Here is a 25,980-nt window from a genome sequence, read left to right on the forward strand (position 1 = left end):
CGTTTGTAAGCACCAAAAACCCACTCAAGTCTGTGATTGAGAAGAGTTTCATCTCATGCTCCTCTTTGTACTAAATGAGCTTCTCTACCACCCATATATATATATATATATATATATATATATATATATATATATATATATATATATATATATATATATATATATATATATTATTGCATCTAGATAATTTTAGGTCTATTTTCAGCAATTGCTATAATAGGTAATAGAGGTTATAAAGGGAGCTTGATTTCAATAAACAGGGCTTTGCTGTTAGATCATGCAACTCTATTACTGCAGATCTAATTTGGGTTACTTGTGAATGCTGTCATGGCCTCAGGGTCCTTCTTAACCTTAAAGTCTCTATTAAGCCCACAAGGTGACAAAATTGTCCAGGGGCAGATGCTGTAGATGGTCTCAAAACACAGCTAGGACAAAACAGACTGTGCCTATTTCAGGCCCTGTGGAGAGCGTTGACCCAGCACACAGAGCGATGTCGTCCCCTGAGCTGCTGGAGTTGACACAGGATTTATCAGATGTTAATCCTTTAACAATTAGAAGGCATATGAGCAAATTGTTCAAACCAGGAAATTATTAGTCCTATTAACCTTTATGATTTTATTCATGTGTGTCAATTAAATTAAGGTATAATGAGACTGATGAACCTTGGAAAAGCTTGTAATTGCATATGCTTAAAGTAAAGGACAGTCTTTCTAAAACATTATTCTTGTGGCAGGCATAAAATGAGCAGAAAAAAATGAGATGAAACAGAACACAAAAGTGCACCAACAACAATGAGAAAAGCCAACGCAACTATAATGACCGGTCAAACACAAACACAAATAAGGCTTAAATGAGGAACAACATAAGAACACTGTGAAACCTTGGAGGTGTGGTCAGCGAGGCCAGGATGGGCGTAGCACTGAATCAAAACACAGATGTGGAACACAGGAACAAAACATAAACAAAAGCCACTTGCACAGCCTCCACCGTCGGAGGAAGGCTACTGGCCGAGGGTATCAGCAGTTGTTTGTTTAGATAGTTAGAAAAGCGTTCATCGTTATTGTTGTTGTTGATTATTTTGGGGAAATATTGAAGAAATATTCTGTGATAATGAACACCACCTAGAATGTATTTCATCATGATTTATTATGTAAATGTGTTTAGGCCGATGCTTCTAAGCACACTGTTTGATACCCTGGTCATCATGCTTTTATTTTGTAAAGGTGATTAGGCTGATATGTTTCATGTCATTTGTTAACAATTGACATTTTCCCTCCTACTTCACTTGCCAGCTTATTAAGGGGCACTACTAAACTGTTGAGATGATCTCAGCTGAACCGCATGGTGATCTCCAGTGCTATCAACAATAATGCAATGAAAAGGGGGGAAAGGTCACATTAATCACATTAAATCATCCACATTGAAATCATTGAAAAAAATTCTAAATTACCTGTTTTATTGCGGTCACTTAGTTCTGTTGTAGTGTCCATAAGATTCTTTAATGAAGAAGTGCGGAGGAGGGGGACACGATCCTCCAGTAGTTTGAGATGGTAAAGATTAATGACGTGGGGGTCTAGTCCCTGTCAGGGTTCATTTGTCTTTGGCCTGGGCTCGAGACGAGGAGCTGGTCTTAATCAGGGCTGCAGCTCCTGCCGGGGTCTCTTCACTGCTCACGTTGTGTTTTCTTCCAATAAACAGACACCAAGTCCAGCGTTCCTGCAAATTCACCTCCATTTCATTTATCTCAGCGTCTCATTGCCAGCCAATATCCTCTCAGCTGCACTGGGGAGGACTGGGGCTTTCAGGCTCAGACTCATTTGATCCGCCGGGTGAATTAAAAACAAACCTCCTGTTCTTCGAGCCTATTATACAGCCAACATATCAGCCACACCAAACCCTCCGCCTTCAGCTCAGCCTGTTTTGACACCCAGAGCAGAGCCATGTTCATCTTGTCCTCCAATCCTGGCCACACTTTTAGCCTCCTGCCGATGGGAAGTCATGATTTTTCTATTGCATTATTATTCTGGTCGTACTTGGAGATGTGACACTCATTCTCTTGTGTGTCAGAGTTCAGTATTCTAATATTGGGAAATAGGGAGAGCAGACCGCTGCCTCATACCAGAGGCCTTTTATTTCTTGCTGTTGTAGATGGGATCTTGGCCCTGTGATTTCTCCACTCTAAATGAGGTAGCATTGGATTGCATTGGTCTTTACTGGCCTGAGGCTTCTGGCTTTAGCCACTTAAAAGATTTCTGAGCCAATCCGGGAGAGAAGACCCATGGCTGATACCAGTGCCTTCATCCCAACAGTAACTGGAAGATTACACCTTACATGTTGAGCATATTGGCTGGCCCAACATGTCAACATGCAACGGGTCTCTAACTCTTTTGCTGTTTGTAACATAGTACATGAAACCATTCACTATGTGGTGTTTGTTGTGTTTGTAGTATGTAACTAGAACATTCAAATTTAAAGCCCTTAAAGTATGAAAAGTACAGTGTTGTTGAAGTCTAGAATGTATTTGAAACCTGAATTATAAATAAGGCTGCAACATTTACTTGTGCATTTAAAAACGACATAAACTCTCTTTATCTCTGATCTGACTGCTTGGCTGTCTCAGCACATGTACGTCTGCAGCAGGCATCTGCCCTGAACTCCTAACCCAGCGCTCCTAACACCTGTGTTTCCCCCAGCGTGTACCAGGTGGTGGTGGTGGTGGAGGTCCCCAGACTCCTAACCCTGCGCTCCTAACCCCTGTGTGTTTCCCCCAGCGTGTACCAAGTGGTGGTGGTGGTGGAGGTCCCCAGACTCCTAACCCTGCGCTCCTAACCCCTGTGTGTTTCCCCCAGCGTGTACCAGGTGGTGGTGGAGGAGGAGGGCCCGCGGAGGCCACAGCGGGCCGCCGAGATCCTGCGCTGCTACCCCATCCCCATCCACTTCCAGAACGCCACGGTGATGACCTCCGACTACTACTACTTCACCGCAGAGTTCCCGGCCTCCCGCATCCAGAGCTCCCTGCCCTTCACCGTGGGCGACAACAAGACGTACAGCGGCTACTGGAACGCCCCGCTGCTGCCCCACAAGAGCTACAGCATCTACTACCAGGCGGTCAGCAAGGCCAATGGGGTTAGTGCCGAGAACTCCGCCCCTAAAGACCTCCCGCTCTGCTAACCACGCCCACACACCCACGGGGTGCTTCTACATCTCTCGTAGATTCATGATTAAAGGGCTTAAATGATTTCTTTAAAAAGAAGGAAAAACTATGCCTGTGGTTTACAAAAAAAAAGATGAAAAATGTCACAAGTAATATATTGTTCAAATCATGTAACTATGACAAATTCAAGTGTCTAATTAGTTACTGCTGCTGTGAGCATAGTTTAAATGTCAGCTGAACTGTGTAGTACTGTACCGCTCAAAGGGTCTCCAAGGGAAAGTTATTTGCTGAGACACTTTCAGAAGATACCTACTGCTTCAAGAGAAGACAACTTCTCCACCCCCGCAGTGCTGTAGACTCACGTCATTATACCAAACACTTTGAACTACAATGCAATGAGTGAATTACAGCGGTAGCGTTCCTTCAGCACATGAGTGCAGGTTGAATTTGAACGTGTTTAGCAATTTTGTTTTGGGTTCATTTCAGCTCACTGTTGACTTCCTCAGTCATGTAGGAACAGGGTCCATATGATTTTTTAAAAATCACAAAGATTAGCAAATGTTTGGAGCCCGTAGAGGTTGCCATGGTGAAATTCGGAGCGCTCACTGCCCCAAACCGGTGCTGTCTCACTCACGGTGGAAACGCGCCCCCCCCCCCCCCCCCCCGGGAAACCCAGCCGTCCCTTCAAGAGCAGAGAATCTGCATTAGACAGCAAACTGTGGATTAGTATCCAGTAGAGGCTAATTTGTAATATATCACAGGCCCACCAGAGCACCACTCTATCAAGCCCTTTTCCATCAGCCAGGCGATATGCTTGATTTAGGAATATTGAATTTGCAGCCATTAAAAGGGCATTTTCCACCCACAGTACAGTGGAGGCAGTAGCATCAGATCAGGCTTGACTGGCGTGGGGGGGCTCTCCCAGCCACACACTCAGAGGTACACTACAAGGCAGCTATTCACAGATGCATTATTAACACTCCAGTCTAATTGGAAATTAGAATTATCAGCCATCTCCCTTTTTTATATGCAAATTGACCCTAATGAAAAGCCAATCCTTTATTTCAGTGCCAACGAAAGGGAGAGAGGCTTGGCCCATTAGATAATTCACCGCCTCTAATTGGAAGCGTTCGGCCTTCGGGGTGTAAGCGTGTGTGTGTGTGTGTGTGTGTGTGTGTGTGTAAGAGGAGAGGTGTTGCCCACTGTATAGCTGCTAAGAGTAACATGCACCCCGGTTAACGGGAGCTGTCAGATGAGTGCGTGCTTTGCCACTGTGACTTTGTTTTTAATAGGTTGCAGTGGGATCTCATACCCCCAAAAGACGTTACTGTGTGTGTCCGAGTGCCTGCACATTTGTGGGTGTGCGTTCTCGCACACACACAGCAGCGTGTCTCTACATACGTGTACGTGTATGTGCATGTGAGCTTGTCTGTGTGTGTTAATATCGTTACACCCCCTGAGACTTCAGAAAGAAGGCAGCACTGCAAATTACAACCAAGGGCTCACACCCATGTCTGTAGCACGTGGCAGTTTCCCAGAAATACTAGCATCCTGGAGCCCTTCGACCTGTGCCTGGGCCTGATGCGAGTGAGGGAGGGGGGTGATGAGAGGTTGGAGCTGACTCCTCATGATGGAGGTGTGCACTCTGTCCCTCAGCACAGATGGACTGGTCCCATAATGGAAGTGGTCCATGCAACTGCCTTGTAATAACACGCGTGGTCAATGCCGCGTCTCACCCCTGACCGGGGTCCGGCCTCCACCCACACCTCCTCTGGTCACGCTCAGCTAAGCATGCTGGGAGACCTGTTGGAGCCGTGGTGTCTGCTCGGGCCTCCTGGCTTGCAGTCTGCCACCCCCAACCTCAATAATTCATCTCCCATCAGTAGCATTTACTGTCTCTTCAATAATGCAGCGGGCCTCGCAAGTGCATCTCCCTGTAATGAAGCTGCAGGAATTAAAAGATGCTCCGGCCCGGCCCGGCCCGGCCCGGCCGTGTCCTGAATATTCATGTCTCCGGTTTCTTTTTTGTTTGTTGCTCATTTATCAGATGACAGAGGTGTGCTGCAGGCCCCACCTCAGCCCTGCGCTCTGCCTCCACTCGTCTACTGTCCCGTCTTGCTCTGAGACGTGGAGGCTGAACAGGTCTGCTGTCAGAGCCACTGAGTGTTGTAATCTGCTTCATCCCTCTGGTGAAGCAGTTCCTCTACTGCCTCCTCCTAATGGCTGGAGTCCACTGACTGCTGGGTCCTAGTGCCTCCAGCACTGCTCAATTCTGACTTTTCTCATTCGTTGCACCTCAGCTGGGCCATGAGACACCAGTGACTGTAGGATGGGGCCTGTTGGAGTGGGTCTCGTTAAAGGGAGGACGTGTAGGAGTTCCATACAGGAGCCGATGTGTGGTTCTTCTTTAGTACTGTCATATCGGTACTAGATTTCAGCAAAACTGTCACAATAAAAAATGACTGAATGAATGAATGAATTGACAAGGTGCCATCAAAGTAATAGCAGTGAACCTTGGTAACCTCTGGTACATGGCAAAGCTGAGTCAGAACGTGTGTAGTGGGTGAGATGTGGGAGTGTACTCGGAGTGAACGCTGATGAAATAGGAGTTGAAAGGAGACCACACACACACACACACACACACACACACACACACACACACACACACACACACACACACACACACACACACAACACACACAGACACTACTCACACTCCTGGCAGGTTAACAACCAGAGAGGCTCCAGTTCAGGGATAACTGTGCCTGTCTACCTCCTCCTCTCTGTCACTCTCTCTCTCTGTCTGGACCATTTTATGGCCTCACCAGCAGATTGTAAGAGAAGGAGACTATGAGACGCTCCCTCCTGAGCAGCCATGACAGTTAATGTGTTGCCATTTCTTGTGACAGAAAATAATTTTTTTTTCCATTTGTTTCTCTCTTTCACTCTCCTTGCTTTCGTGTTCTATGTATTTCTCTGTCTCATTCTCTCAATCTCTCTGTCACTCTGTCCTTCTCTCTCTCCCTCTCTCTCTTTCTCTTTCTCTCTTTCTCCCTGTCTCTCCCACAGGAGACCAAAATCGATTGTGTTCGTGTGGCCACCAAAGGTAGGAATAGCTGACAGTAATCTTGTGTGGGGATTGAAACATGTTCCTAAACTGATGCATGTAAATGGATGTTCAGAGCTCTGTGTCTAACTCTAACAGCATCGCAGTAGGCACTCCACGCACACTCCTGTCTGAAATAACTTTTTCAAGGTTCTGAAGTATGGAATTCAAATACAAAATATGAATCTTGCACTTACTAATCCTTTCTATGTTTTCACACATGCATTTCTAAACTCACAAACATACAATACACAGAAGCTTTTAGTTATGATGCAAAGGCTCATTTCATATTCAACCAACAAATATTAAAGATGTCCCGTGCACATATTTGGCTAGATTTAAGTCTCTTAATCATGCCACATCGTTTGAGAAACACAGTGTGCAGTTAACCAGGTCTGGGAAGGGCTTCCATATAAACACTCAAAGAACACAAACGTGTAGCTGAAGTTTAGTTTCACCTGTGGTTTTAACGACTTTCCATTTTAATGGTTTTAATGATGAGCTATATAGAACAGATAATAATAATATGCGTTTTATTTACTGCATTTTACGCTTCCACTGAAGCGGGCTAAACGCCAGCCGTAGCGTGTTGGGCCAGCTCTAAATACGCACTCTGCACAACATATTGCTGGGCCAGCATTTCATGACACTGTGGGGAAACACTGCAGCCCCCGACAGATGGAGCGGGCCCCGTCGAAGGCCCGGCGTCGTGTGCTTCCAGGGCGACGAGCCGCCCGACAGGGGCGTGTTCCTGACCTCCCGTGGACCATTACCGCACACAGGAGGCACTTAGCGAGCCACACGCTCGGCGCACCGCTAGCCCGCACACCGTTTGGAATTTAATTGAGCACAGATGGTAGATAATCTATTTTCCTTACTGCATGCCATCTTTCTAATGGTGCCAGGGCTGTGCAATGCAAATGAGCATTTTTTCTTCTTTTTTTTTTTTTTTTGCTTTGTTTTTCGAGACCCAGAGTCCCAGACAGCAGATATATCTCAATGTTCTCTCCCTCCTGTCCCAACGGAGGAGGGAAGAGCGTGATCTCTGCTGTAGCTCTATTAGCTTCCCCTTCCCAGATGTGGCTGGCTGTAGTATTGAGTCTGCTCATTTTCTTGCTGAAATTTTGAGGTAGCTGTCACAAGCAGGGGGCTCAATAATATTAGTGTAAATGCATCCTCAATAAAATTAAAATACACACACTCACACACACTCACACACACACACACACACACACGCACACAAACATACACACACACAACATCTCTATCATGTATGGCCAGCAGTTTTAATACGTACTAAATGCGTTGTCTGTCTTCTTCTCTGCCTAGCAGTGTGACTAAAGCTGTCTCTCTCAGTCCAGCCAACAGCTTCAGCTTGGCCTCCTTTCTCTCTGTCTCTCTCCTGTGTGCATGCTGGCCTGGACCTCCTCTTCTCTCGCCTTAGCCGCCATTATCGTGACCCAGCTCACCACACCATACATACGCATCGTGCCAGCCGCAGGCGACAACCAGCTAACAGGTCAGACCTCCCCCTGCATGCCACCTCATCCCTTCTCATCGTGTGTGCCTTACTACCCCAGGCCTCTTTACGGAGTGCCCTAGCTGTGTGTGTGTGTGTGTGTGTGTGTGTGTGTGTGTGTGTGTGTGTGCGTGCGTGCGTGTGTGTGTGTGTGTCTGTCTCCATGCTGTGCAGTAAAGTCATCTTTATATGCATTATTGTAGCTAACTTGTTTGTTGCATGTAGGTGATTCTTAGAAGCTGTTGCTAGCTACCCGGGGGAATATTGCCCTCGTCTGAGGTGTTGTCTGGTAACACGACACCGGAGTTTGAGCCACACTGTTTATTTCATATTCATCTAATGGAGAAGGTCGGTTCTTATTGGATTAGCCTTGACACTCTTTCTGCACACATAATACCATTTTCCGCCTAAAAATGAGAGAGCCGCGGACAGAGCTCGTTTTTATTTGGGGTGGGAATACGGTTTCTAAGAGGACAGGGAGGAGGAAATCAATACAGCCCTACCCGGCGTGCGGCTCGGAGAGCATCGCTGTCTGGCATGCGTCACAAAGCTATTGTGTTCAACCTGCTGTCAGAACATTACATTTACATATTTACCAGCCTCACGGGTAACGTGGCGATTGGAGTTTCTGCGTGGTGGTGGTGTTTGTTGCACACACCCTAGTGACTCTCCTTCTAAGAACTGCAGAATCTCAGCCGCTGTGGTAGATGTTTACGCTTTACGATTTTACGCTTTTTATGACTGGTGCCCAAAGGCTTGAGATGTCCAACTAAATTAGGAAGCATCTTTGATTTTCGGGCTGTGGATGAGCAGGTTCTTTGTCTGAGTTGTTCTTGATCAGTGTGGCTTAAGTCTTATTCCTCTGCAAAGTTTTCACTTTTTAAAACATTGTTCAGAGTACTTTTGAACTACTTTTCCACTTCAACTCCAGAAACTTCTCTATGAAACAAAAAAAAGAACATATCAAGTTCTCTAGTACACCAAAAAAAAGAAAAATAGATTTGCATCCTTATCTGTTGTCTAGCATTGAACCTTAAGGTGCTATATGACTGTGTGCGTGGGTGTGTGTGTGTGCGCGTGTATGTGTGTGCGCGTGTGTGTGTGTGTTGACTTGTTTTCACGTCTCTCACCTTTAGCCATTAGAAGTGAGGGGTTTGTTTACTCCTGTGCTGGAGGAGCAGCTGGTATGACTCCCCTCTCTGAGGAGCTCTCCTCCCACTCAGTCCTCACGGAGGTGGCACGCTCCCCTCCACCATGTGTGGAGCACCTCCGTCCCCTCCACCACAGCAAGGGGGCGGAGCTCCAGAGTGCTGGCGGGGCGTCGTCATGGCCCCCCAACCACAGGCTCACACACACATACACACACACACACACACGCGCACAGACACACTCACACACACATGCTCACGCATACACACACGAGCGCTCAGACACACTCATACACACACACACACACACACACACACACACACACACACACACACACACACACACACACACACACCTAGTCTGGGCTCTAATAGTGCTGAGTGGCTTGCTGTTCAGTTCTTGTGCTCTCAGCCCTGCAGTCACCAGCAGTAAAACTGAAATTCTCCCCAAAATGAGAGCCTGCTCTCTGACATCATCTGTCACCACAGTAACCATGCCGCCCAGGCAGGAGTGATGGATGTTGTCATGGGCTGATTGAAAAAGTGGAGCGGGCAGCAGGAATAGATTGGCAGCCAGGCCTGAATTGAACGATGGGTCCTGACTATTTTTCATGCCCTGCTCATTTAGAGTGCTGGAAATGGATATTTCACCTGGTTCAGAACTGATGGGCCTTCACATTATACAGTACACAGACGAACACTCCCCTCTCCTCACCCCAGGCCCTCTTTTACCACCACACATTCTTTGTACTCTGTGTGTGTGTGTGTGTGTGTGTGTGAGAGAGAGAGAGAGAGAGAGAGAGAGAGAGAGAGAGAGAGAGAGAGAGATTGTGAGAGGCTCTCAGTTTTAATGTCCATATTTCTCTCTCTGTGTCTGTCTTTCCTTAACTCATTTAGGACCTCTTCTCTGTTACCGCACTAAGGCTAGGTGCTGGGATGTTTTGGTTATCTTTCATGAGCAGATATTAAGTGTGTGTGTGTGTGTGTGTGTGTGTGTGCCCATGGTGTGATCAGTCATCACTGCCTACTCAGGGAATAAATAGCTCTGAAAGAAGTTGTCTTCTATCTCTTTTCCCTTCTTTTCTTTGGTTTGTTTTTGCTTCTTTTACACCGCCACTCACCATATGTGACCCAGATTTGAATATCCAAAGGCGATAGAAAGGCAGTTATTATGCCCATGAAAGAAACAAGAAGAGAAAACACAATGAAACTGAAACAGCATGGTTAATGAGTTTATCTCCTTCTCTCAGGTGGACAAACAGAGAGAGAGAGAGAGAGTGAGAGAGAGAGAGATCAGAAAGACTGCTTAATTTGGGTTGGCCCGCCAAGCGTAGAGTGACGTTTTAGCAGTGGGAAGGTTAGGCCTTTTGTTCTGGTCATGAGGAGGAGAAACCTGAAGGTCCAATTAAAGATCCTATTAGAATAATGATTCTCTGCCTTCAGAGGAAATGATGCATAGCTAATGAGAGCATTAGACATGTACCAGTTTAGCGGAACGTTAGACATGTACCAGTGTAGTAGAATGTTACACATGTACCAGTGCAGTAGAACGTTTGACATGTACCAGTGTAGTAGAATGTTACACATGTACCAGTGCAGTAGAACATTAGACATATACCAGAGATGTAGAATGTTAGACATGTACCAGTTTAGCAGAACGTTAGACATGTACCAGTGCAATAGAACATTAGACATGTACCAGTGCAATAGAACATTAGACATGTACCAGTGCAGTAGAACATTAGACATGTACCAGTGCAATAGAACATTAGACATGTACCAGTGCAGTAGAACATTAGACATGTACCAGTTTAGCAGAACGTTAGACATGTACCAGTGCAATAGAACATTAGACATGTACCAGTGCAGTAGAACATTAGACATGTACCAGTGCAATAGAACGTTAGACATGTACCAGTGCAGTAGAACGTTAGACATGTACCAGTGCAGTAGAACGTTAGACATGTACCAGTGCAGTAGAACATTAGACATGTACCAGTTTAGCAGAACGTTAGACATGTACCAGTGCAGTAGAACGTTAGACATGTACCAGTTTAGCAGAACATTAGACATGTACCAGTGCAGTAGAACATCATGTACCAGTGCAGTAGAACATTAGACATGTACCAGTGCAGTAGAATGTTAGACATGTACAAGTGCAGTAGAACGTTAGACATGTACCAGTGCAGTAGAACGTTTAACATATACCAGTGCAGTAGAACATTAGACATGTACCAGTGCAGTAGAATGTTAGACATGTACAAGTGCAGTAGAACGTTAGACATGTACCAGTGCAGTAGAACGTTTAACATATACCAGTGCAGTAGAACATTAGACATGTACCAGTGCAGTAGAACATTAGACATGTACCAGTGCAGTAGAACGTTAGACATGTACCAGTGCAGTAGAACGTTAGACATGCACCAGTGTAGTAGAATGTTACACATGTACCAGTGCAGTAGAACGTTAGACATGTACCAGTGCAGTAGAACGTTAGACATGTACCAGTGCAGTAGAACATTAGACATGTACCAGTGCAGTAGAATGTTAGACATGTACCAGTGCAGTAGAACGTTAGACATGTACCAGTGCAGTAGAATGTTAGACATGTACCAGTGTAGTAGAACATCATGTACCAGTGCAGTAGAACATTAGACATGTACCAGTGCAGTAGAACGTTAGACATGTACCAGTGCAGTAGAACGTTAGACATGTACCAGTGCAGTAGAACATTAGACATGTACCAGTGCAGTAGAATGTTAGACATGTACCAGTGCAGTAGAACTTTTAACATATACCAGTGCAGTAGAACATTAGACATGTACCAGTGATGTAGAACTTTAGACATGTACCAGTGCAGTAGACAGGGTTCATACACTTTTTTGACAATTAATTTCCATGACTTTTCCATGACTTTTCCATGACTTTCAGGCAAATTTCAATGACTATATATTCTCTAAACATATGTGTAGACATGAAAAATAAGAAAAAATCCAGGCCAAAATTCCACAGTATATCATAAATTAATGAAAAGCCACGTGGTTTAATTGAAAAAATAAACATTTACCGTATTTTCAATATCAATATACGTCGCACCTACAAAGTTTTTTTAATGGAAAATGTTGTAGCTATAAGCCGTATCCGGGCTAAAAGTGGGTCCCCGCTTACCGACGGGTCTGGTTAACGACGGACTGGAGTTACGACCGACTTTTCGTAATTTTGCGCGGTGCGCGAAGGTGCAGTGGCAGCACAGTGGAGTGTAGTGGAGTGTAGTGGAGTGGTGTATAGTGTATGATAAGCTGAAGCAGCGCAGCCTCCACCGTAGCCCATCTCGACAACGCGATCGCTCTTTCTCGCGTTGTACGCACACAGTTTTTTTCTATACTGTATTTATGATTAAAGCGTATCTAAATCTAGGGTCACGCTTAACGACGAAAACTGCTTTACGACAGACTTTTCAGTCTCTAACCCCATCGTTAACCGATTGGTTAACCACACAGTGCACATTTTGCACGCGTCCTTGTCTTTCTCAAACCACAGCTTGTATTTGTCCAACTGAAGCAGCCATTGTTGAATCGGCATTTACCAGCATTACGCCGATTTACATGTCAAAGTACAATCTACAGCTCCGTTTGGAGTCCGTCGCTAACGCAGCGAACTAACGTGTGAAGTTACGTTAGCGGTCCGCACAATGAAAAAAAGGCTATATATATATTTCTTCCGGTTATCAGAACGACAAACATTTATTGTGTCAAGCAAATTTCCATGACTTTTCCAAAACATTTGAGTATTTTTATTTTTTCCAAAACTTATCCAGGCCTGGAAATTGCTATTTTCAAATTCCATAACTTTTCCAGGTTTTTCATGACCGTACGAACCCTGAGTAGAACGTTAGACATGTACCAGTGCAGTAGAACATTAGACATGTACCAGTGCAGTAGAATGTTAGACATGTACCAGTGCAGTAGAACGTTAGACATGTACCAGTGCAGTAGAACATTAGACATGTACCAGTGCAGTAGAACATCATGTACCAGTGCAGTAGAACGTTAGACATGTACCAGTGCAGTAGAACGTTAGACATGTACCAGTGCAGTAGAACATTAGACATGTACCAGTGTAGTAGAATGTTACACATGTACCAGTGCAGTAGAACGTTAGACATGTACCAGTGCAGTAGAACATTAGACATGTACCAGTGCAGTAGAACGTTAGACATGTACCAGTGCAGTAGAACATTAGACATGTACCAGTGTAGTAGAACATCATGTACCAGTGCAGTAGAACATTAGACATGTACCAGTGCAGTAGCACATTAGACATGTACCAGTGCAGTAGAACGTTAGACATGTACCAGTGCAGTAGAACATTAGACATGTACCAGTGTAGTAGAACATTAGACATGTACCAGTGCAGTAGAACATTAGACATGTACCAGTGCAGTAGAACATTAGACATGTACCAGTTTAGCAGAACATTAGACATGTACCAGTGCAATAGAACATCATGTACCAGTGCAGTAGAACGTTAGACATGTACCAGTGCAGTAGAACGTTAGACATGTACCAGTGCAGTAGAACATTAGACATGTACCAGTGTAGTAGAACATCATGTACCAGTGCAGTAGAACGTTAGACATGTACCAGTGCAGTAGAACATTAGACATGTACCAGTGTAGTAGAACATCATGTACCAGTGCAGTAGAACATTAGACATGTACCAGTGCAGTAGCACATTAGACATGTACCAGTGCAGTAGAACGTTAGACATGTACCAGTGCAGTAGAACATTAGACATGTACCAGTTTAGCAGAACATTAGATATGTACCAGTGCAGTAGAACATTAGACATGTACCAGTGCAGTAGAACATTAGACATGTACCAGTGATGTAGAACGTTAGACATGTACCAGTGCAGTAGAACGTTAGACATGTACCAGTGCAGTAGAACGTTAGACATGTACCAGTGCAGTAGAACATTAGACATGTACCAGTGTAGTAGAACATTAGACATGTACCAGTGCAGTAGAACATTAGACATGTACCAGTGCAGTAGAACGTTAGACATGTACCAGTGCAGTAGAACATTAGACATGTACCAGTGCAGTAGAACATTAGACATGTACCAGTGCAGTAGAACGTTAGACATGTACCAGTGTAGTAGAACATCATGTACCAGTGCAGTAGAACATTAGACATGTACCAGTGCAGTAGAACATTAGACATGTACCAGTGCAGTAGAACGTTAGACATGTACCAGTGCAGTAGAACATTAGACATGTACCAGTGTAGTAGAACATTAGACATGTACCAGTGCAGTAGAACATTAGACATGTACCAGTGCAGTAGAACGTTAGACATGTACCAGTGCAGTAGAACATTAGACATGTACCAGTTTAGCAGAACATTAGACATGTACCAGTGCAATAGAACATCATGTACCAGTGCAGTAGAACGTTAGACATGTACCAGTGCAGTAGAACGTTAGACATGTACCAGTGCAGTAGAACATTAGACATGTACCAGTGCAGTAGAACATTAGACATGTACCAGTGATGTAGAACTGTAGACATGTACCAGTGCAGTAGAACGTTAGACATGTACCAGTGCAGTAGAACATTAGACATGTACCAGTGCAGTAGAACGTTAGACATGTACCAGTGCAGTAGAACGTTAGACATGTACCAGTGCAGTAGAACATTAGACATGTACCAGTGCAGTAGAACATTAGACATGTACCAGAGTACCAGAGCATTATACATGCACAAAATAAAGCCACAGTGAATCTGCAAGGGTGCAGGGTGTCTCTTCGGATAGTAGGATAGTGATTTCTTAGGTTACAGCATCTCGTAATCCAATCTATTGTGCTTGTTTAATGAAGCACAAAACTTCCCAATTTACCCTGATCAACTTTGACATAAATGTCATGTGTGTCATGTATAAATAACAGCCATGTATAACTATATATAATAGTAAACACACCAAGCTACCCAGTGCTCTTTAACTAATGCCACTGAGACAGACATTGCATAAATGTGATTGTTTTGCATGCTGTGGATTCCAGGGGCAGCTACTAGAAAACCTGACGCTGTGGAACCGGAGAAACAGACAGACCACACGGTTAAGATCGCTGGTGTCATCGCTGGCATCCTACTCTTCGTCATCATCTTCCTGGGCGTAGTGTTGGTCATGAAGAAACGGTAAGGCTGCCCTGCCCTGTGTCACGTTATGACAGCCCTGCTCAGTGTGTAACATACTCTGATTCAGACCTTAACCGTTGGGTTTGATGAGTTGTTTTATGTTTTTTTAGCAAACATAAAAAGTCAACACACTGTGTGCATATGATTACATGAAAGTCAACTTTAGTGACTCTGTGCTGTTTGTCTTGCAACTTGCAAACACCCCCCTTTGTCAACTGAAAAGTGAATAATTGACTTGATTGCTCTGATAACCAGCTTTAAACTACACGTGGCAGCAGTGTACAGCACATGATAAAATATTCATTTTTTTCTCTCTCTCTCGACGCTATACCCACATAAATGAACATGTTTTAATGACCCTGAATCAGGAAATAGGAAAACATTTCTGAAGCTTATCAGAAAAAAAGCAAAGTAAGATAAGAGAGAAAATTTGATGAAGGCTTTATTTCTCTTTTCAAAGGGAGGCCTAGGGCAGGGTGCTGCAGGCTAGTTTACATTAGCGCTCGTCCTCAGCTGGAGTAAAAGCCCTCTGAATTCTGTACAAAAACCTCAGGAAGCCACACTCTGCAAATAGCCCCACTTCTCTCTGTATACAGCAGAAAGCCTCCAATGCTCTGTGTGAGTAGACATGCGCTGGATGGCAGTGAATGCAGCCCCTCTCTCCCTCCACCGCGGAGCAAAGCTGTAATTTAAACACAAGAGAGAGATGGAGAAAATATGTTTTTAATCCGAGTCATTACCCTACTTTGAACGATATTCATCTCTATTGATTTTGCTGGTGAGTTTCAGCATGGCCAAACATTTGAAGAGACTTGCCTTCATTTTTGCTGACTAAGCAAGACAGCCAATTACATAAAATCGATTGTTTGCATTGATAGTAGTTTTTAGTGTAATGACATGTCTGCCTATAACCAGATGTGATTTGATGGAAGCCATTAGGAACAGTAGGGACTGAAATCAGCCAGTCAAAGAGACACCTAATACATTTAGTGTGGTGTAGTTATTTGATTACTTGTGTAGTATTTGTTAGTCACTGTCACTGTTGTAAACATTAGTCAGAAAGAGTAATAAGATGCACCAGAATCTTTTTTTCCCTTAAGCCAATTCCTAATATTAAGGAGCTATTTTTTTTCTAGAATCACATCAGTGATGAAATGATTTCAACCATTAGACAAAACTCCAGGGCAATAATGTCTTTACAGTATTAATGGTAAAAAGACCATGTTAATGTCAAAGAAACCAACTCTGTCTTAACAGCTTTACCTGTAACTCTCTTTCCTGATCTTTCCATCTCTGCTATCTAATGTGAAAGTGGCTTTTTGCACGAGTATCTCCCCGAGTCCCTTTCCCTCACTCTCCCATCTTACTTGAAGCCTAAACAAGTCCAGGTGGCAGTGGCCGTCCTGGCCCCACCCCCTTCCCTCCACTCAGCGAGTCAGGGCCAGGCCTCACATGCCACGCCCACTGCAGCCACCTTGCCCTCACAGTCACTCAAATAGCTCCTCACTTGTGTCACCATATCAGGTTTTGTTCCATTTTCTATTTTTCAGACATTAATATTTTTACTTTTTCTTTCCTTCCATTTTACATTCTCCCCTCTCCACCACTGCTTTAATCCTTCCACCACCCCACTCGGCAGAAGAACCTATCACTCCTACACTTATTACCTGTAAGTAACCACTTTGTGAAACGCTTAGTTGCCGTGCTTTCTCTCTGCCACGCCGTTGAATATTCCATGCATGACACCCAGTGACCTACTTACTCCTTTCAAACTGAAGCACAAGGTTTCTAGTGTTCTTGCTGTTTGGCATGGAACCGCCAGGCCTGGCCTGAAACTGCCTATCGTTCTGGATATCTGATATTTCAAGCCTTGGCAAGTGCCATCCAGGTCTTTTTGTTATTATTTTTTAAATGATACACACTTAAATGAATCATCTCTTGGCACTGATACAGCTGAGCTCTATTTTGAAGTCTTGAATTATTAATGGAAGAAAAAGCTTGAAATATGGTAATTATTCTCTTGGGATGAATCTATAGTGCTCCAGTTCGAAGGGGGTGATTTGATTAGATACTGATATCCTAATTTGATGGAAAATTCCCTAAGATATTAGAGTGTTTCCTTACTCTTAATGGATAGCAAGCCTAGTTTTCCACTTGCTGTGAATTAAAGTGTTAAGTCCACTGTGTCAAAGGCAAAGGGAAAACTGTGTGCTGCTCTGGCCTGGCAGGATTGGTGCGCTGGAATGACGACTAACCCCAACTCTCTCACATCTCCAAAACACTAACGCACACCAGGAAACCGCCAGGGTTGTGCCTGCCCGTTAGCCTATTCCTCTCCTGCATCCCATCCGCCCCGCCCAGTGCTCACAGACCCCGCCCACCGCACCCTGCCATCCCCTCGATCGCTCTCAGTTCTCCCTACCATCCATTTAACCAGTGCTTATCTCACGCCTTCAGTTCTTCTTCTTCCCACCATGTTTTTAACTTTGTTTTTTTTTTTTTTTTTTTTTTTTTTGCATGGCCCTTTTGACAGCATGCGAATCCTTCTTTTGCTTTACACATTAAAAAAGCTGACAATTCTCTGTTAATAGGCTGCAGTCATTATGACAGCCTAGTGTTAAAAGTAGCCTAATGCTGATTGAGCGTGCGGCCAGACTGAGGCCAGACTAAGGCCAGACTAAGGTCAGACTAAGGCCAGACTAAGGTCAGACTAAGGCCAGACTAAGGCCAGATCTGGCGGCAGGCTGGGAAGGCGGGGGGTGAGCAGCGGGGGAGGGGCTTGCGGTTCTCTTATATTCTCCAATTGAGATGATGCTCAAAATGTTTTAACATTAGGACTCCAAGTGTGAACTCTATGCATCTGTGTCTGCTAGACGTAACAGTGTAGGGCCACATTCTGGGGCCACATTTACAAAACAGAATGCTTTGGCAGTCATGAAAGCCTTGATCGGTTTGACAGTCCAAAAGTCCAAAATTGTTTATCTTTGGAGCTAAAATGACATTTTTGTGTTGGGTACACAGTGCACACCAGATTGCCATCCTGTTAGAATGAGTCTCTGCTGAGTGTCTGTGGGACATGTAGATACATCTATGAGCAAGGGGAGGGATGGGTGTCTCTGTTCCTAGACTTCACTTCTGATAGAGACCTGCAAGAATTCTGCTATATTCTTTAATTCTGATTGCCTGTTATCTATAGAGGCATAAATGATAGAAAAAAGGACTCTATACTCCCCATTGTTTAAAAACAATGTCATGACAAGTTTAACTGTAAAACCTCAAATCACTCTTGGAAATCCTTTACCATTTGATTTTGTTTAAGACAAAGATGCAGAAGATATGTCAGTTTTATGGTACACAGGTGCTTACATCCGATTTTACAGCATTCTATCCTTCCTTTAACTTTCTGGACACTGCGGAGACACATTGATGCTTTTTTTTGTAAAATATGTGTTCCATCATCACCAGGAAGTTGAAATCAGTGAGAAAGAGTTTAAGTTCACAGCATTCTCCATCACTGCCTCCATCACCATCACGGTGGCTACAGCAGAAGCAGCAGCCATAAAGCAGAGGGGGCGGAGGGGGCGGAGGTGCCTCCGGCCACGGCTGCCTCCCTCTCCATCACGCGACGGCGTTTAGCTGAGAGCACTGGAGGACAGGTCCTTAACTCGGGCCTCGCTGTGGAGTGGGGCACACCGGGCGAGAGGCTTAATTAAATCCTGTGCTGAGAGCTCACGCAGAACAAGAATTACATTAATTGCAACAACGGGATGCGCATTTGTCTCGTTTGACAGCCTCTGTGTGTTGAAGAGGAGTAGGAGGGAGAGGAAGCACAGAAGGATGAAGAGGCAATTTGTACTTTCTTACCACATGCCTGATAGATGGGGGAGCCGTCAAGAGTCGCCTTTTGTCCAGGTGTCTGGTCGTTGCCAAGTAACCCCCAATCAAGTTAGCTCGTTGTAACACAGACCCCTCCCCGCAGCTAAGAGATGTGATAAGCAAGCTTAGCTGCCATTTGAAAATGAGCTGCCAGCGTATGGCAATTTATCTAGCTTGCCTGGCTGAGCAAACCTTCCAACATGACATGAAGTTAATTCTTTGTTGTTAATTGGAGATTGGGAGCACACCTGGGGATTTACACTTAGCAGGCACCCTCTGGTACAAATCCTCGGAGGATATGAAATTAGTGTGCCACGATAAAGCGTTTCTCATTCAACCATGAGAAAGCAATATCACTCACTAATTAAGCATCATGAACATATATTAAACAACAAGTGTATAGAACCATATGTGTGTGTATAGGGTCAGTATTTATATCACAAATTAGCACATTAGGAATCTTAGCCATGTGTGACTGTCCAGTTTCTTTTACATTCTGCTATAAATCTAATCAAATGCACCGGTAAACAAGCATTGAAATGTTGGCTAGTTGGATCAAAAGGTCTCTGGAACTGTTGATTGAGTGCAATCTTTCTGGAAAGGAAGTCTCTGGAGGAAAATAGAAGTTGTATTCAAAGCTATTGCTAACAAAAGCTTTTACTGCCACCTACATGACTTAGCTAAGTCTTCACAAATCATCACTGTACAAGGCCTTCATTGAGCTTGCCCCATGCCTGACTTTCATATGCCAAGAACACCAGTGTAAAACTCAGGAGCGACTAAGGCTGACCCACGCGACCTTTCAGCATAGATGTGTTCTCCACGCTTTAGTTGAACAGCCTGCTTTTTTAATTCCACTTTGCTCCAGGTCACAGAAGAGTATATTCATTTTGTTTGTGACAGGAAGGGCTTTTTTCTTAACGTTGCAGACATGGCCGACAGTTTTCCGAGTCAAACTGCAAATTTGGGGTAACTGTGCAGTGGTAGAGGTAAGACACAAAATTGCCTCCTTTGCGGGGACCATTAGCTCTTTGCCTCGGTGCCTGTAGTCACTCGTTAGCGGGGCCGTCGGGGGAGCAGCCTGGCAGGGGGTTTACTTCACACGTTTTCCCACTACACAGCTTTTGTCACCAACTCCATGGCTCAACTTGGTTGCTGACACGTTTTGCAGTAATAAAGCTATGTGTAAGTTCACATTTAAGATGTAATGATTTATGTAATGATTTGTGTAATGGTTTAACATGTTAAGATATAGATTTCCGGGATAATAAGGGTACATATCAAAGTGTTGGTCACTCTCAGGGCCTATTTGGGTATATTCACATGGTAAGTCAGGACTTTGAAGACTTTGAAAAGCCTCTGTGCTTTGGGCTGCAGCAGCTTTGCATAAGTTATCTGAAATTTTTAAAATAATCACACCAAAACATTCATTCTGTCATGCATTAAAGTCGCATAGCAACAAAGGGGCTACATTATTTTATAGCCCAAATGTTTGTGCAATATTTCTGAAATGAAAATCTTCCATGGGCCTATTATGTATGTAGTCACACCTGTCAGAAAATAAGCAGTGCACCATGAAACATACATAGACATACAAAACTAATATGCATCTCTTAAGACCTCTCCTTATGCCATTTACACTTTTAGCATAGCAGTTTGTGACCTTATGCTATACTTATTAAAACGGCTTAAAGTAGTTATTTACCATGGAACTTTAGTCTCTGCTGATAACAAGAGAGAGCTATCCCATCAGACCTAACTAGCCCATCCAAGAAAACAGGCCTAACTATCCCATCCAAGAAAATGCTTTACACAACTTCTTCTTTCTTTAGGCATGCAGTGAGGTTTTGTTGTCCCTTGGAACATTGACGTTATTAATCATGATATTGGCTACTGGTTTAGCATATACCACAACAAATCTTAGCAGGCAATCTTTTATCATAACTTAATGCCTGCATAGTCGGTATGACAAGCTAATCATGAATATACCATGAGCTTTGAGTTTGATTTTAATGATGCGGATTCTCATAATCAGAATTTGGTATGCATCCTTTTGGGAAAAAAAAAAAAAGCCAGCTTGTGACAGCTGCTCGTGCCGTGTCTCCGCGCAGACGCCGTGGCCCTGGTGAGTCTGTCTGCTGTGACAGATTGTTGAGGTAAGGGCTCACAATGAGTCTGGCAATGAGCAGCAGATGCTGTGAAACAAGATGTTGTACTTCACCTGCAACATTGTAATTAAGCTGTCAACACGTAACGTCTTAATGTTTCCTCCTCCCGCACGATCTTTCACGCATGAGATGCACATTCGAATCATCATGCAGATTGGGTTTTCCCATTCATCTCAACAGACACATTAAAATTGCAAATGAGATTTAGTCAGTCTTTATTAGGGTCAGAACTTTACATGTTTTTTTTTTTCTAATGCTTGGCTGTGTCATGAATGCTACATCAAATGACAATGTATATTTTGCACGGATGTCTCCTCATAGTGAGTGTATATGCCATACCTAGTATGTAAGTTAGTTCTACAAAATTTCCTAAAATCAAGTTATTATTTAATCTGTTGGTATTGGAGAGGTCACAATTCGTATAGTACAATAATATATTAGATATGGGACAGTTGGGATATATGGGATATGGAAGATATGGGATATGTAGTCTATGGTATATTAGAATATGGGATATATGGAAATATGGTATATTTGATCTTCTATACAGTACAGTACAGTTGTTACATTTGGTTTGCAAAATAATGTGATTAAGATTATTACCTTTTTAATCAATGAAAAGTTCAAAACAGCTCAAAAATAAGACGTTTATGTAAGTTTCTATTGAACAAAATATTTTTCCACAGCCTTCTTATGGGAACATTTTTATGGCTGACATGAAGGTTATATTATTATTATAATATAGCTATATTTATAATAGAATTATAATTATCTACGTATTGTCAGTTGTCATTTTGTGTCACTCATAAAACACTATTGTGTCAGGATAGCCATGTCACTAGTTTCTGACCAAAATTTTAAAAATGTTTTCAGACCTTATGTAAACTCTTGAAGTCAAGTTGATGCACTCAGCACAAAGTGGAAGTCTGTCAGAGAAAATGGTAGAGGTGACCTCTGTGATCAGAAGTGCTACTGACATCACAGTGACAGGTCATCCCAAGCACCAGTGCTCACACCACTCATTTGAATCCCCTGCATCATCAACCACACGGACGATCTTTCCTCCTGATTGGCCACCGTACTCTTCTGTGTCCTGTGTACTTATGTATTGGTTTAGAGATCTAAATGGCAGTGTAATCGTTTCCACCATCAACATGAATGCTTCTAGATACATGCCGAGTGGATGTTCACAGTAGCCGGCTGTAATACCCTTGTTTACTTTTACATAGTACTGAGCTAAGGAAAATGTAGGTTGTTTAGATACCTTGGTAATTCAGAGAACAGAGATCTGCTATTCACTAAGAGGTAAATAAAGAAGAATGCATTACGGATAGCATCACTGAAATTATTTTCACATTCAGCCTGTTCAGCCATTGCCACCATATCAAATATGAAATATCTTTTAGTGAAATGAATAGCCCCCGAGCTTCCATGTTTCTTTCCGCCTTCCCTACGTATATTAATAGAGATGGTGGTGCGCTCTTGTCCGCACGCCTCTCCTTTACCCTGAGGTCGGTGTCACTGCACCCCTGCCACACATCCAGATTTATAGCTGTAAATGATGAACAAAATGGGTTTTTGTGCAGTGGCGGCGGTCTGGACAGAGTGGCTTGCTCAAGGGCACATGTGCAGCACGCTCTCCAGAGACCCCGGCAATCGCAGCTGCCTACCACGCACAGCGTGCTGGGAGCTTTTATTTATGTTTTTCTGTTGGAGGGGGGGAAAAGAGCGAAACTTACCTCTCTTTAAAAGGATTTTTTTTTCCTTTTTTTCATCTCTATCAACCTAAGACCTTTCCATCCGCAGGGTTTCAGGTTAAACTTCAGATGGAAGAGTCCGTGCCTGAAACAGGAAAATAAATGGAACGAAGAAAGACAAAATGTCTCTAGTCGCGTTTAAAAAAGGAGGAGAGAAATGGAAAGGTTGAGAGAGGACAGGCGCGGGGACATTAACCGCCTCACTGGCGTTAGACTTGTGTGTCGGGCCAAGCCGCAACCTGGGGGGGTGGGAGGGGGTCTGTGTGCACCACATCATCCTTCTGAGGCCCACCGTTTCAGGACGCGTGGACGTGATAAACAGGCATATGCCCCGTGTTCTGCTCAGCTTCCGGGCCCGCTCTGTTACGTCTGCTGCACATCTATCATTAACTGCCACGCGCGGCACCATCACTGGGAGACGATGGACTGTCGTCTGGACCCTTTAGAGGAGCAGCCCCTCCAGACCCTGGACCAGCTGGGGAGTCCACACTGGGAGTTGGTGCTGGCCCCTCACGCTTCGCTGTTGCAATATTAGCATAGCAATTTAAAAGAGGCACGCAGCTGTTGGAGAGGGCCAGGTGGCAGGCGGGCGCTGGGTGCACGGGCGGCATGCCCGCCGGGGTTGTCACGGCACTGGGGACGGCGGAGCTGAGCATCTCTCATTAGGAGCGACGTGTTTCTCGCTCGGCTGGTGTCGGACTGGCGCGGCCTCGACGACGACCTCCGCGGTGCCGGCTTCCCGTCTGAGGATTGATGATGCCGCCTGCCGCCTGCCAGTCTGTTGTTTGTCATTTTCTTTCCCCGGCAGCAAGTTGGCGAGGAAGTGCTCCGTGTTTTATCGTACGTCAGAATTTCCAAGCCAGTGCGGTCGGACTTGGAGCAGGGGCAGAACAGAACCGCATGCTTTCTACCCTCTCGTCAGGAAACACGCCACTACTGTTCAGCATTGTCCTGTACAGCTTACTGCCACAGCATAATGGCCAACCTGGGCCTGCTGTCGGGTCCTGGGGGTGCTCACACGTCTGCACTCTCACCCTCATGTCGTTAGTTTTGGCGGCTGACTGAAGAGGGCGCAGAGAGTCGCGCTTGATTCTCGTCTTCTCTCACCTTGTTCTCGCCATTTCACCGTGACATTTGCGAGGAAACGGACTGCCGGCGCCTTTGTTCTGGTACCGGCCGGTGTTTGAAAAAGAGCTTCAACTGCCACTCTTTCCCAGGTGAATACATGAAACAGAGACAATCTGAACATAAAAAAAGAATAAAAGCAAAAGAAAGGAAATAGAAGCAGCATGATGTGCCCATAAAATGTTTGTTCATTTCAAAGACTAGTTAAAAAAAAAACTTTAAATAGTTTTTAATAGAAAACAGCAATAAAATGGGCATATTTGTAATGCAGCTACTAGGATAAGAACTTTGTCCATAAAGTAGGAAAATATGGTTCTTTCAGTGAAGGAAGTTGGCTGCTTGTAGGAGAAACATTATCATTTTCATAGATGAAAAGCAAAATCGGTACAAATGCGCCGGTGCAGGAGGGAACGTCTGCGACAGACTCGTCTGCTAATGCCGACCTGCCTGCCAGCTTCACCGCTAGTGGTGAGTTTAGTCACTCCCGTACTGTATGCAAATGTTGAGGCTAAAACTCTGGCTGCTGGTTTAATATCTTGAGGCTGTCAGTGCAGGTTCGTGTCATTTCTGAGCTTACGTGCCCAAGTTTCATGGGTAAATAGGTCAAAATGCTGACACCTCTAAATGCAAAAAAAATAAAAAAGACTCGAAAAAGATAACAAGTTATCAACAGAGTGTAAACAACGGAACGCAGTGTTGATGCGCTCTGAATGTGTGTGTGTGTGTGTGTGTGTGTGTGTGTGAATGTGCAGATGCAGTATGAATGTGTGCGTGTGTTCTCAGTGCGTAGTCTTGGCTCTCTCCCCTGCCTTTTATTGTTGGTGTCACAAATCTAATAGGTAGAAACAACCCTGAGTAGATCGGCAAATGCTGTTCTGCTGCTTTATGTGTTGTTTTCTGTTCAACAGTTGGGTGGTAATGGGCACATTTAATTGCCAGCCACTGTCTGCAAATTCTGGGAACATAAACACCAAATGTTCTTTATTCGTTTCCCCCCCATTCGGCATTGTTGTCACCATCTAAAACCTGCAAAATTGAAGTTTGCTTCTAAAGTCCCGAGAGAGCCGAGCCAGTGGTTGTGTGGGTACAGGACGGGTCATGCAGCCCAGTATCTCACGCACTGCACGACTACGTGAACGTGTTGCACATGTTGTGTTGTTCTTTTAGGCAGAAAGGCTTTCTTTTAAAAATCAGACCATTTATCTCTAAATGACAACGAGTACGATGTGTCTCCCCGACTGGGGAACATTTATATGTCCAATGGGCCTAATGCCCAGCCAGTAAATGACAGATAGCACATTAAATGACAGCATACGTTAAGTGTCACTTAGATAGCAAACAAATTTAGTGAAGCTGTTAAACTATTAACTTCCTGTAGAGTTGCCCATTTGCAGAAGTGTTCAGAGGCCTAAGGGTGCTGTCAGTCAGAGCAGAATGGCCTTATATGGAGACGGAGGGCTTCAGGAGCTTCAGACTGGGCGTTTGGCAGAGGCCACGCCCTGCTACCTGTACAACTCACCTGCCGCGTCTCGGTTTTCCGGTCGTTGCAGTAACGGCGCAAGACACTATTATATCCCTCAGACGTGCCGCACGCTTTCTGCAGAATCACGACATCTTGCATTTGAAATTCCTGCGGTGTTGTGAGATCTCATCTCTTCAGTGAGATGAACGGCAGAGGGGATCCTCGTGACAGGGGATGGGCTTTAAGCTCACATTGTTCTCTCTCTGTTCATTTAAGCAGCAGGACAATGCACTGTTTTTCTGTTCTTTGTGTTTGTTCTGTGGCACTTTAGCATGTGTCTGTTGCTAGAGTCATTAGGGTTGGCCAAGCTACAATTTGTCCCCGGTTTACCAGCTCTGATTCTCTCTCTGTACATAAATGCTTCGAAATGAGCTCAGCTCCGCCAGTAACTCTGCCATTAAGGCAC

The 25,980-nt window shown here is 44.3% G+C and overlaps 1 protein-coding gene across 5 annotated transcripts in view; it reads left to right on the top strand.

The window, feature by feature from the left end:
• LOC143474015 (receptor-type tyrosine-protein phosphatase mu) overlaps window positions 1-25,980 on the top strand; it is a 134,600-nt gene that overhangs the window by 72,767 nt on the left and 35,853 nt on the right. For 2 of the 5 annotated variants that reach the window (XM_076971263.1, XM_076971265.1), the window contains exons 11-14: window positions 2,850-3,126; window positions 6,224-6,260; window positions 7,705-7,779; window positions 14,991-15,126. In XM_076971263.1, the coding sequence (XP_076827378.1) occupies window positions 2,850-3,126; window positions 6,224-6,260; window positions 7,705-7,779; window positions 14,991-15,126 (525 nt within the window). Of the gene's footprint in view, window positions 1-2,849; window positions 3,127-6,223; window positions 6,261-7,704; window positions 7,780-14,990; window positions 15,127-16,765; window positions 16,796-25,980 lie in introns of all 5 variants that reach the window. The other 3 variants (XM_076971266.1, XM_076971267.1, XM_076971262.1) reach the window with 2 other exon arrangements.

Source organism: Brachyhypopomus gauderio, chromosome 13 (genome assembly GCF_052324685.1).
Source record: "Brachyhypopomus gauderio isolate BG-103 chromosome 13, BGAUD_0.2, whole genome shotgun sequence".
NCBI lineage: Eukaryota > Metazoa > Chordata > Actinopteri > Gymnotiformes > Hypopomidae > Brachyhypopomus > Brachyhypopomus gauderio.